The sequence below is a fragment of the Mobula hypostoma genome, chromosome 8 (genome assembly GCF_963921235.1).
Source record: "Mobula hypostoma chromosome 8, sMobHyp1.1, whole genome shotgun sequence".
Taxonomy (NCBI): Eukaryota; Metazoa; Chordata; class Chondrichthyes; order Myliobatiformes; family Myliobatidae; genus Mobula; species Mobula hypostoma.
In genome coordinates this window covers 3371164-3384713 of record NC_086104.1, presented here as the reverse complement: position 1 = coordinate 3384713, position 13550 = coordinate 3371164, and the positions used below count along the sequence as shown (strand labels likewise).

Genomic DNA, 13550 nt, shown 5'->3' with positions numbered 1-13550 from the left:
ATCTTTTCCTTCATAATTTTTAAGTTGCCTTCTGTTGGTTTTTAAAAGTTTCCCAATCTTCTAACCACCCACAATTGTTGCTCTATTATATGCTTTCTCTTATGTTGGTTTTGACTTCTCTTGTTAACTACAGCTGTATCACCTTGCCTTTAAAATATTCTTCCTCTTCAGGATCTATATATCCTTCAGCTACCAGATTGCTTCCAGAAACTCTAGCCATTGTTGCTCTGCTGTCAGTCCTACCAGAGTTCTTTTCCAATCAATTTTGGCCAGCTCCTCTCTCATACCTCTATAATTCCCTTTACTCCTCTGTAATATTGATACAGTATATTTGATTTTAGTTTCTCCTTCTCAAATTGCAAGGTGAATTGTATCATATGAAGATCACCATGACTCAGGGTTCTTTTACCTTAATCTCTCTAATCAATTCCAGCTCATGGCACAACACCCAATACGGAACAGCTGATTCCCTATTGGGCTCAACCATGAGCTGCTCTGAAAAGCCATCTCATGGGCATTCTAAAAATTCCCCCTTCTGGGATCCAGAGCCAACTTGATTTTCCCAATCGACCTGCATATTGAAACCCCCTCAGGGTGGAGGAGAAATCCTTATATACTGTACCATCTGTGTGTTGCCACCAACCTGATGGTGTGAGTGTCAATTTCCCCTTCCAGTAAAAATAATCACTCCCTTTCCTTTTTCTTCTACTCCTCACTCTGGCCTCTTACTATTTCTCACCTGCCCATCACCTCCTCCTTCCCTTTCTCCGATTGTCCATTTTCGTCTCCTGTCAGACTCCCTTATCCCCAGTCATTTACCTTTCCCACGAGCCTGGCTTCACCTATCACCTTCTATCTATCCTTTTAATTCATGAGTCTTTCGCTGTCTATTTCAGTCCTCAGCCCAAACGTTGACTCTTTTCCATAGACGCTGCCTGACTTGCTGAGTTCCTTCAGCATTTTGTGTGTGCTGCTCTGGATTTCAGCATCTGCAGACTTTCTTGTGTTTACTTTTACTTTCCATGTCCAAATGCCAACTGGCTGCTGTGGAATCTCTGAAAAACACTGCTACAAAGGGGTGATTGTAAAGCTCCCTCATCAACTTAACTCCAATTGGCTGCAGTTCAAACACTGTATAAATTACAGTGTATCCATTACTCTAGGATGTCCAAAACTGTGCAAAATACTCCGTGTGGGCTTTCCAGCATCTTGTAATATGTTCCAATTCTTGCAGAAAAAAGATCTGATTGATGAAGACAAACGTGCTAAATGCCATCATCACAGCCCTATCTAACTGCATCACCAGTTTCAGGGAACTATGTATCTGAACTCTGAGAACTGCAGACTCAGGCACACAGTAGATTCAACACAGACACCAAAATAGTTTCACATATGAAGCTGAAGAAGAGATATGGGAAAATTGCAATGTGTTCAAACATCAGCCATGGTGTTGCAGAACAACAGGTTCAGCATGAGGGGCTGAATGGCCTCCAGCTGCTTTTTTTCATGCTCCCCTGCATCTGTACCAAGATAGTTGTGAAAAAGGATCAGTCCAGAGGAAGACAAGCTGGACCAGGACCATCAATCTACAGACTATGCCACTCAGGGACTTGGGCTATATTGGACTGTATGTTGTTCTGCTACCATGACTATATGTGCTGTGTGCTGTTGGTACTGTGTTCTGAGCCTTGGCCCCAGAGGAACACTGTTTCATTTGGTTGTATTCATGTGTGTGGGTGAATGACAATTAAACTGGAACGTGAACTGAGCAGCCGATGTGGAGAGTTAGGAAAGAAACTGAAAAGCTTTACTCCATTCACGGGATGTTGTCACTGGGCATGCCGATATTTATTCTCCATCCCTAAGTACCCCTCAGCTCGGCAGGCAGTGAATCTTTATCCACATTAAGATTGGGCCGCTGCTTATAAACTTGTAATAATAGCTTTTCTGTGAAACTGAACATACAGAATCAACGTTACTCATTGATACAGGAACATGACTGAAAAACAGAACCAACATGAAGTACTCACTGGTCACATTCAGCTGGGTTCCATTTCCAAAGACCGTCCCCCAAATGGCACAGATGTAAAGTTTAGAGTCGGTGAGCTTCACGTTGCTGATGGTCAGTGAGTAGCTGTTAGTGGTGACATTCCTGGAAAGCTGAAATCGATCGGAGAAGCCCCGTGATCTGTAAACTCCGCCATCAGTGTAAAGAGAAAGGACAATTCCTTTATCTGTCAGATTATTGTGTGAGTTGTACCAGTGTACAGTGAATTTATCCACAATGTCATTCACATTACTGCTCTCCAGGACACACTGTATCAGCACCGTTCCACCTTCACGCACCTTCACAACTCCTGGTGATTGGATCAGGACTGTACCTGCATTTACACCTGTGGGCAGTAAACAACTGAAGGTCAGAAAACAGCCAGACCCAGGGGATATCACGTCAGTATTAATCTAGTTGGGGACTTATAGACAGTTGTGACCAAATCGCACTGACATGCTGATGGGCTGAACCGCGGGTTGGAGACAGGACTGAAGAACAAATGGGGGCTGAGGGTCACAGAGTCATGGATTTATACAACACAGAAATGGGCCATTCTGCCCAACATGTCCCTGCTGACGAAGATATTTATCTGAACTGGTCCTATTTCCCTGTGCTGGGCCCATAATCCCTCTAAGGTTTACTGTCCACGTTCTTATTCTCATGAGTTTTAATTGTTGTAATTGTATCCCCTCTACCACTTCCTCTGGCAGCTCGTTCCATATACACACCACCCTCTCTATGGAAAACATGTCCCTCTGGTCCCCATTCAATCCTCCCCCCTCATCTTAAACCTGCACCTTTTCCTTTAGACTCAGTTCCCCTGCGAAAAGGACTCTGACCACCCACCATATTAAAGATTCAAAGTACATTTATGATCAAAGTGTGTACACAGAATACAACTCTGAGATTCATCTTCCCACAGGCAGTCACTGAACAACAAAACAGCATGGAACCCGTTCAAGAAAACGTCAAACACCCAGTGGTGTGAAAAAGAACAAATTATGCAAATGGCAAAAGCGATTATCTAATTCCCCCATGATTTCAGACACCTCTACGGTCACGTCAGAGTCTTTCATTCCAGGGACAGACAGCTCAGATATCCAGGCCTCCACCTTAAATGCCCTGGTGACCTGCCCTCCACAACCACCTGTGGCAGTAATTGCCACAGATCCACCATCCTCTGGCTACAGGAATTCCTCTTCTTCTCTGCTCTAAATAGACGTACCTCTAAATGAAGACTGTTCCCTCTGGTCCTAGACTGCCTCACCATAGGAAACATCCGCTTCGCATCCAGTCGAACTCGGCCTTTCAACATTGGATGGGTTTCAATGAGATCCCCCCATCATTCTTCTAAATTCCAGTGAGTACAGGCCCAGAGCCTTCATTTGTTGCTCATATGTTAACCCTTTCATTCCTGTAATCATTCGCGTGAACCTCCTCTGAGCCCTCTCTAATATCAGCACATCCTTTCTTAAATAAGGGATCCAAAATGCTCACAAGACTCCAAGTGACACTAACAGATAAAGAATGAGCAAGAGAGAGCTTACGAGATACCATGTGCCAAACTCCGACTTGCCACTGTTCAAACTTCCAGAAACCGGCAACAAACCAATGATTTTTAAAGCTCACTCCCCAAACTGGGTGAAGTCATCTTTACTTTTCACCAGCAAAGTTTGATTGGCTTCTGTTCAAACTCCGTATAATGACATCTTTATTACACGATGAGCAAACCTGTGCAAAATACTCCAAGTGTGGTCTCCCCAGCATCTTGTTACATGGCCTTCCAACTCCTGCACTCAAAGCACTGACTGACGATGACAAACGGGCCAAACCCTGTCTTCCCCAACCTATCAATCTGTATCGCCAGTTTCAGCGAATTATGTGCCTGAACCCTTAGTTTTGCTGGCTAAGTAGATTCAACACAGACATGAAAATAGCTTCACCTATGAAGTTGAACTAGAGATATGAGTAAAGTACAACACGTTCAAATATCAGCCTTGATGTTGCTGAACAGCAGATTCAGCATGAGGGGCTGAATGGCCTCCAGCTGTTTCTTTCCTCATGCTCCCCTGCATCTGTAGCACAAAGAGGGACCTGGACAGAAAAGCAGTTCACAGGAGGCTGTGTACAGGACACACGGTGTAGTGAGAGGTTTGGTTTTCTCTGTGGTTGAACACTGTTGTCTCAGGGTTTAACCTTTCACGCCAGGTGGGGACAGATCTCACAGCCTCTTTGTCCAGCACCTGCTTCCTACAGGACCGTGTGACCATGCCCTGCCTAAATGCTACACGCCCACACTACTCATCCCATTTTTCCTTGCCTCCTTTCACAGACATAAACCAGCCCATTGTCTGACATTCTGTTCAGACATAATTCCACCTTCATTTCCAAGCAAACTCATCAAAGACTCTCAGATAATATGCTGCTTCCCAGATGCCAACATTTTGAATCATGTTCTCTGCATTCTAAAGGGGGAGTTTGAACAACCAGAAGTTGTGGGTACACATTGGTACCAACATTATTGTGAAAAAGGATTGGTCCAGTGGAAGACCAGCTGGACCAGGACCATCAATCTACAGGTTATGCCACTCAGGGACTTGGGCTATATTGGACTGTATGTTGTTCTGCTACCATGACTATATGTGCTGTGTGCTGTTGGTACTGTGTTCTGCACCTTGGCCCCAGAGGAACACTGTTTCATTTGGCTGTTTTCATGTGTGTGGGTGAATGACAATTGAACTTGAACTGAACAGCCAATATGGGGAGTTTGGAAGGAAATTGAAAAGCTTTTCTCCATTCCCGGGACAGTGATGTCACTGTCCATGCCGATATTTATTCTCCATCCCTAAGTACCCCTCAGTTTGTCAGGCAGTGAATCTTTATCCACATTAAGTTTGGACCACTCTTTATAAACTTGTAGTAGCGACTGTTTCTGTGAAACTGAACATACAATATCATCATTACTCATTGATACAGGGACATGACTGGAAAACAGAACCAACATGAAGTACTCACTGGTCACATTCAGCTGGGTTCCCTTTCCAAAGACTGACTCCCAAATGCCACAGATGTAAAGTTTAGGCTCAGTGACCGTCACGTTGCTGATGGTCAGTGAGTAGCTGTTAGTGGCGACATTCCTGGAAAGCTGAAATCGATCGGAGAAGCCCTCCGACCTGTAAACTTGGCCATTATTGTAAGGAGTAAATACTATTCCAGTTTATTGTGTGAGTTGTTGTCTGTGGGCCATTGAGGGTAAGAATAGGATAATATGGCAGTTGAACACCGAACATCTACAAACATTTCTGTAACACCAGGGACACATAGCACTTGTGACAGAGCATTTAGTTCACAATAGGAGATTATAACAACCTGAATGTCAATGACTGTGATTCCTCTCTGTCTGACAGGCAGAACATCCTCTATGTATAAACCTTTGACGCACTAAACATCATGTGGACGAGACAGGCACCCCCTCTCTCCGAGGAGCAGGCATTCTATCTGGCCACAGCTGATGTGAGGAAAATCCCAGTAAAGCTGCAGGGCCTGACAACATACCTGTCTGTCTGCTCAGAGACTGTGCAGCTCATCTAGCAGATGTTCTCACTGACATCTTCAACATCTCCCTGGATCAGAGCATCATTCCCGCACTCTACAAGGCCACCAGCATCGTCCCAGTGTCTGAGAAACTGCATGTGTCCTGCTTCAATAAACACCATTCCGAGGCACAGATTGTGAAATAATGAAGTGTTTTGAGTGACTGGTTATTAACTGTATTAAAGTTGTCCCACCACATTGGACATCTACCATTTTGCACACAGACCAAATGGATCCACTGACGATGACATTGCCTCCACTCACAGTCCTGACCCACCTGGAAAATAATACCTCCTCTGTCTGAATGTTCTTCATCAACTTCAGTTCTGCTTTCAATATAATAATTTCACAAAAGCTGTTGTGAGAATCTATCTATGGTGGATGTCTGTAACTGGATCTCGGAATTCCTGATGAAGGGATCACAGTTGGTCTGTATCTCTGATGTCATCACACAGAGCACTGGCGTCCCCCAGGGCTGCCTGCTTACCCCACTGCAGTTCCTGCTGCTAACGCATGACTTTAACTCATCTTTAACGTCTTCAACCTCAACTATGTGTCCACCTTCTCTAAAAATATGGACTGCCCATGGCCCACCTCTCCAGGTGCCCTGATCTTACCAGGCAGTGCAGCTTCAGTTACATCACTGCTAGCCAGGACGACCACCACATCCTTACCAGCAAATTGATGAAACCACCATTCTCCAGCATAACTTTCCACAATACTTTCACAGAACCCAGCACTTTCAGTAGCAGTTCATTAGGACTTCAGATATACACTCGCTCAGACCACAAGCATTATTTGTGGATAATCACTTCAAATCACACCAAACCTTAATCACTGTGGTGTACATAATAAAGTACCATAATCACTTTCCCCGACACAAGTTTAAACACAGACTTAAATACACAAAACAGTTAATCAATTAAGTGGAAGGTACAGAGCTTAGGAGGATTAATGGTGCCTAACGGTGACTCTTTTGTTTGCATCTTCAGAAACAGTTCTATTTCCATCTTTAATATCTCTATTTTTCCCTTTCAGGGTTCTTTTGAAGATCCTGACCTGGAGTTACACGCTGACTACAGTTCTTTGCGGGAATGGGACCCACTCTCGGGGTTTCAGGACTGGCCGTTTTTTGGCATACCGAGGGCTCAGCCTAAGAGTTCAGCTTGCCTTTGGAGGCCTAGGATCTCGGGGCTCTGGAGACGGGCAGATCAAAGGTCGGTGTCACAGCAGGAGATCTGTGTGCCATTGGGGGAGTCGTGAGATCTATGGCTATCTATCCGAGATCTATGGGCACAGAGCTCGAAAAAAGCGACGCAATGGATTTTTAACATCATAAACCAGTGAGTTGTTTGTTATGTCTCCCCTATCGCTGTGAAATGAAGACATCTCTCTCTCCCTTATTAGGGAGAGAGGGAGCCTGTGGTATATCGAATGCCAGGTGAAAAATGTAGTCTTTGGAGTACTGCAAGTCTGTGTGTTTACTGTTGCTTTGTTCACGCTTGAGTGCTCGGTAGCGGGTGTCGATGCTTTTTTTTGCCAGTGGGGGGAGAGGGGATTGTTGCTTGCTGCTGCTTATGCGCGGGAGGGAGAGGAGCTGGGGGAGACTTTGGGGTTCTAACATTTAACTGTCGTTCATTCTTGTGATGGTTGTGAAGAACAAACATTTCAGTATGTATATCGTATACATTTCTCTGACATTAAATGTACCTTTAAAACGTTTGAAACCTTTGATACCTCTGACTTCTTAAAAAGCATTCACATAGCATTAAGAGATACTCAGAAGAAGTCCCCACAAGGGTAACCCACTCACTGGACTCATATGCAAACTTGACTCAATAGCTAACTCTGCTAATAGCCTAGTGACTCTACGGTCAGAAGGATACCTTTCATAAACAATATCTGCTGAGGGTTGGTATGATTTGGGGTTCAACCAAACAAGAAAGTTGAGATGTTTCGATTAACCAAACCTTGATCTGAGCAAATGCTAGTACTGCCCATACAGAGTTACTGGTTGCCACGAAATGACAAATCATACACCAGCATAAAATTATAAAGAAAATATATTTAACTATATTTAGAAAACAGTTATTAAAGGAAGTAAAGAAAATATAAAAATAAAAGGGCTCATTACAACTAGAACAGTCTAAATGTGCACATGACTATTGCAACTCATATTGTCCAAAAACTGGGTATAACCATTACTCACGGCACTGAATTCTCATCACCAGTCACAGTTAGATCTTCCCATATTGACCTCTTTCATTCCACAAAGCACTCCTTGCAATGGCGTCTCCCGTTGGATCAAATCTTCTGGGCATCTCTCCCGACCTTCTCTCTACCACAGCTCCCGCCAAAAGACCAGGATCCCCACCAGTGTCCGTCACAAATCTCTCTCTGCCCAGCTCTCTCTAGAACACTCTCCGAATCCCACCATCCTGATTGGCTGACACAACATTCCTAAGTTGACCAACATTGCCCCTCACTTTTAGCCAAAACCAAAGCATTATACCAGCTGGACACACTACTTTTACAGAAAACTTATTAATATGAAATACCTCACAGCACAGCAGTAAAAATATTAACCAGGCCAATATATATAGATGGTGTTTGAGCTGTGCTGAGCCACAAAATCATGGGTGCAGAGAGAGTAGAGCATTTTGGTATGCAGCCATCCTTGAAATATCACAACCAATGGACTTTGCAGCAGGTATAAATGATTGGGTATACTGTAAATGTAAACAGTGCAAATGGTTAAATTGTACCAAGAGGCAAATCTCAAAAGGGTGAAGAATGCAGGACTGAAGGTGCTGTATTTAAACACACATAGCATTCTGAATAAAAGGGATGAACGTGACACAATTGGAGATACATCACTGTAATGAGTCATGCCTGAAAGAAGGTAATTGTTGGGGGTTTAATATCAAAGGATATGCTTTGTATTGAAAAGACAGGCAGGAAGATATAGCCAGTGTTGTGGATCTGGTGGTAAGAGAAATTACATCTTTAGAAACAGGTGACATAGGGTCAGAGAATGTTGAATCATTGTGGGTGGAATTAGGAAACGGCAATGGTAAAAAAAACATTATGGGGATCGCATATAGGCCTCCAAATAGGAGCCAAGGTGTGGGGTTGAGATTGCAGAGGGAGCTGGACAGGGCATGTGAAAAGGGTAATGACAGAATTGTAATGGGGAACTTCAATATGCAGGGGGATTGGGAAAATTAGGTGGATGTTAGATCGCAAGAGAGGGAATTTGTTGAATACCTATGAGACGGATTTTTAGAGCAGCTTCTGCTTGAGCCCACACGAGGAAAGGCTATCTTAGATTGTGTGTTGTGTTTTAATTAAGATTTTATTAGAGAGCATAAAGTGAAGGAACACTTAGGAGGCAGTGATCACAATTTGATTGAATTCATACAGGAAATTCTGAAGGAGAAGCATTAGTCAGATGTGTCAGTATTGCAATGGAATAAAGGGAATTTCAGAGGCATGAGAGAGCAGCTTGCCTAGGTGGATTGGAGGAGGATACTGGTGGGAACGACAGCAGAGCAGAGATGGCTGAGTGTTTGGGAATGGTTCACAAGGCGCAGCGTAGATATGTCCCACAGAGGAAGAAGTTCTAAATGGCAGGGGTAGGCAACTGTCACTGACAAAGGAAGTTAAGAGCTGCATAAAAGCCAAGGAAAAGGCATATAAGTAGCAAAAGTGAGTGAGAAGTTGGATGATTGGGAATTTTTAAAAATCCAACAAAAGGCAATTTAAAAAGCTATAAGAAAGGAAAAGATGAAATATGAGGGCAAACTAGCCAATAATATAGAGCAGGATACTGAAAGTTTTGTTCAGTTTTATAAAGAGTAGAGAGTTTAGGGGAATGTGTAAAGAAGTAGCAAAAGAAATACCCCTGACACCAATGAGGCGAGTATTCAGTCCACAGCGACAGACGACGAAGCTCATTGAACTCAACAAACATTATATTGTGATAAACACAAAACGGACTGGGCACTGACCCGCAGAGTGAACCCAACCAGTCTCACACCGACGGGGGAGGTGACCATCACACACCCCGATTACAGCTACAGTGACCCACAAATACACAAGCAAGTAACATAGAAACATAGAAAATAGGTGCAGGAGTAGGCCATTCGGCCCTTTGAGCCTGCACCACCATTTATTATGATCATGGCTGATCATCCAACTCAGAACCCCGCCCCAGCCTTCCCTCCATACCCCCTGATCCCCGTAGCCACAAGGGCCATATCTAACTCCCTCTTAAATATAGCCAATGAACTGGCCTCAACTGTTTCCTGTGGCAGAGAATTCCACAGATTCACCACTCTCTGTGTGAAGAAGTTTTTCCTAATCTCGGTCCTAAAAGGCTTCCCCTTTATCCTCAAACTGTGACCCCTTGTTCTGGACTTCCCCAACATCGGGAACAATCTTCCTGCATCTAGCCTGTCCAATCCCTTTAGGATTTTATACGTTTCAATCAGATCCCCCCTCAATCTTCTAAATTCCAACGAGTACAAGCCCAGTTCATCCAGTCTTTCTTCATATGAAAGTCCTGCCATCCCAGGAATCAATCTGGTGAACCTTCTTTGTACTCCCTCTATGGCAAGGATGTCTTTCCTCAGATTAGAGGACCAAAACTGCACACAATATTCCAGGTGTGGTCTCACCAAGGCCTTGTACAACTGCAGTAGTACCTCCCTGCTCCTGTACTCAAATCCTCTCGCTATAAATGCCAGCACACCATTCGCCTTTTTCACTGCCTGCTGTACCTGCATGCCCGCTTTCAATGACTGGTGTATAATGACACCCAGGTCTCGTTGCACCTCCCCTTTTCCTAATCGGCCACCATTCAGATAATAATCTGTTTTCCTATTTTTGCCACCAAAGTGGATAACTTCACATTTATCCACATTAAATTGCATCTGCCATGAATTTGTCCACTCACCCAACCTATCCAAGTCACCCTACATCCTCTTAGCATCCACCTCACAGCTAACACTGCCACCCAGCTTCGTGTCATCCGCAAACTTGGAGATGCTGCATTTAATTCCCTCATCCAAGTCATTAATATATATTGTAAACAACTGGGGTCCCAGCACTGAGCCTTGCGGTACCCCACTAGTCACCGCCTGCCATTCTGAAAAGGTCCCGTTTATTCCCACTTTTTGCTTCCTAACTGCTAACCAATTTCCCATCCACATCAATACCTTACCCACAATACCGTGTGCTTTAAGTTTGCACACTAATCTCCTGTGTGGGACCTTGTCAAAAGCCTTTTGAAAATCCAAATATACCACATCCACTGGTTCTCCCCTATCCACTCTACTGGTTATATCCTCAAAAAATTCTATGAGATTCGTCAGACATGATTTTCCTTTCACAAATCCATGCTGACTTTGTCCGATCATTTCACCGCTTTCCAAATGTGCTGTTATCACATCTTTGATAACTGACTCCAGCAGTTTCCCCACCACCGACGTTAGGCTAACCGGTCTATAATTCCCCGCTCTCTCTCTCCCTCCTTTTTTAAAAAGTGGGGTTACATTAGCCAGCCTCCAATCCTCAGAAACTAGTCCAGAATCTAACGAGTTTTGAAAAATTATCACTAATGCATCCACTATTTCTTGGGCTACTTCCTTAAGCATTCTGGGATGCAGACCATCTGGCCCTGGGGATTTATCTGCCTTCAATCCCTTCAAATTACCTAACACCACTTCCCTACTAACAAGTATTTCGCTCAGTTCCTCCATCTCACTGGACCCTCTGTCCCCTACTATTTCCGGAAGATTATGTATGTCCTCCTTAGTGAAGACAGAACCAAAGTAATTATTCAATTGGTCTGCCATGTCCTTGCTCCCCATAATCAATTTACCTGTTTCTGTCTGTAGGGGACCTACATTTGTCTTTACCAGTCTTTTCCTTTTTACATATCTATAAAAGCTTTTACAGTCAGTTTTTATCTTCCCTGCCAGTTTTCTCTCATAATCTTTTTTCCCCTTCCTAATTAAGCCCTTTGTCCTCCTCTGCTGAACTCTGAATTTCTCCCAGTCCTCAGGTGAGCCACTTTCTCTGGCTAATTTGTATGCTTCTCCTTTGGAATTGATACTATCCCTAATTTCTCTTGTCAGCCACGGGTGCACTACCTTCCTTGATTTATTTCTTTGCCAAACTGGGATGAACAATTGTTGTAGTTCATCCATGCAATCTTTAAATGCTTGCCATTGCATATCCACCGTCAATCCTTTAAGTGTCATTTGCCAGTCTATCTTAGCTAATTCACGTCTCATACCTTCAAAGTTACCCCTCTTTAAGTTCAGAACCTTTGTTTCTGAATTAACTATGTCACTCTCCATCTTATTGAAGAATTCCACCATATTATGGTCACTCTTACCCAAGGGGCCTCTCACGACAAGATTGCTAATTAACCCTTCCTCATTGCTCAAAACCCAGTCCAGAATAGCCTGCTCTCTAGTTGGTTCCTCGACATGTTGGTTCAAAAAACCATCCCGCATACATTCCAAGAAATCCTCTTCCTCAGCACCTTTAACTGCATAACCCAAGCTAAAATGTAACAATAAATGAACTGAAATTTCCCACCATATTCCCACAAAAGCATTTTAACACAAGAACAATAAACAGTACAGGTCATTAGAGATGCAGGTGGCTGTTGACCACATCCCCTCCAGAGCGTCACAGTATGCAACCCTCACCACAGTAGCCACAGAAATACACAGATACATACCCACAGAAACACACAGATACACACCCACAGAAACACACAGATACGTACACACAGAAACACACCGGTACACACCCACAGAAACACACCGGTACACACCCACAGAAACACATGGGTACGCACCCACAGTATCACACAGGTACATACCCACGGAAACACACAGGTACATACCCACAGATGCACACAGGTACGTACCCACAGAAACTCATGGGTACGCACCCACAGTATCACACAGGTACATACCCACAGAAACACACTGTAACTTACCCACAGATACACACAGGAAAATAATCACTGCAGGAAGGCTTTTGTTTCTCATCTCAACAGAGTTGGGTTTACCCTGTTTTCAGGACGTACAGAAAGTTATTGTAACAATGTGCTCAGCTCTCTGGACTTGCTTCTTGCAGTAGTAATTTTCGGCACAGAAAGAGGAAGCAGAGAGGGTGTAGTTCCTCTTACTCGCCTTTCCTATGGTATAAGACTTCACAGTCCGAGTGACTTATTTCCGAGAAAGGTTGCTTTTATTACCCAACTGTTTTTGCCACAGAGGAAAGAACCGAGCAGAGCTTAAAACTTGTTTTGCAGGGAAGGAAGGAAGGCAGGCTCAAACAGAAAGGCCACTGTAAAAGTGGTTCTGCCTGAGGTTAAGGTGTGACTGAAGTTGAGTGATTCTGTCTGAAGTTGAAGAGTGGCTGTCAGGGAAGGGAAGGGAAGAGCTCAGATAGTAGAGAGCACCCCTGTGGCCATCCCCCTCAGTAATCGTTATCTCATTTTGGATGCTTTTGAGCGGAATGTGGTGACCTGAATGAAGACAACAACGATAATCGGGTCTCTGCACTGAGCCTGGCTCCATGGTGCAGAAGGGAAAGAGGAAGATGAGGAATGCGGTAGTCATAGGGAATTCAACAGTGAGTGGAACAGACAGGAGGTTCTGTCAGCCTGATAGAGATACCTGCACGGTGTGTAGCCTCCCAGATGCCAGGGCACGGGATTGGGTGTGGAGTATTCTGAGGGGAGAGGGTGACTAGCCAGAAGCCTTGGTACACATCGGTACCAATGACATAGGTAGAAGAAGGGAGGAGGTCCTGAAGAGAAAATTCAGGGTAGGAAGCTGAAAAGCCGGACCTCCAGAGTAGTAATCTCAGGATATCTGCC

The 13550-nt window shown here is 44.1% G+C and overlaps 1 protein-coding gene across 1 annotated transcript in view; it reads right to left on the bottom strand.

Annotated features, from left to right (window-relative positions):
* LOC134350665 (uncharacterized) overlaps positions 1-13550 on the bottom strand; it is a 74516-nt gene that overhangs the window by 57180 nt on the left and 3786 nt on the right. The window contains exons 2-3 of the mRNA XM_063056170.1: positions 5066-5223; positions 2031-2393 (exon numbers count right to left, since the gene is read on the bottom strand). Of these exons, the coding sequence (XP_062912240.1) occupies positions 2031-2393; positions 5066-5223 (521 nt within the window). The remainder of the gene's footprint in view (positions 1-2030; positions 2394-5065; positions 5224-13550) is intronic.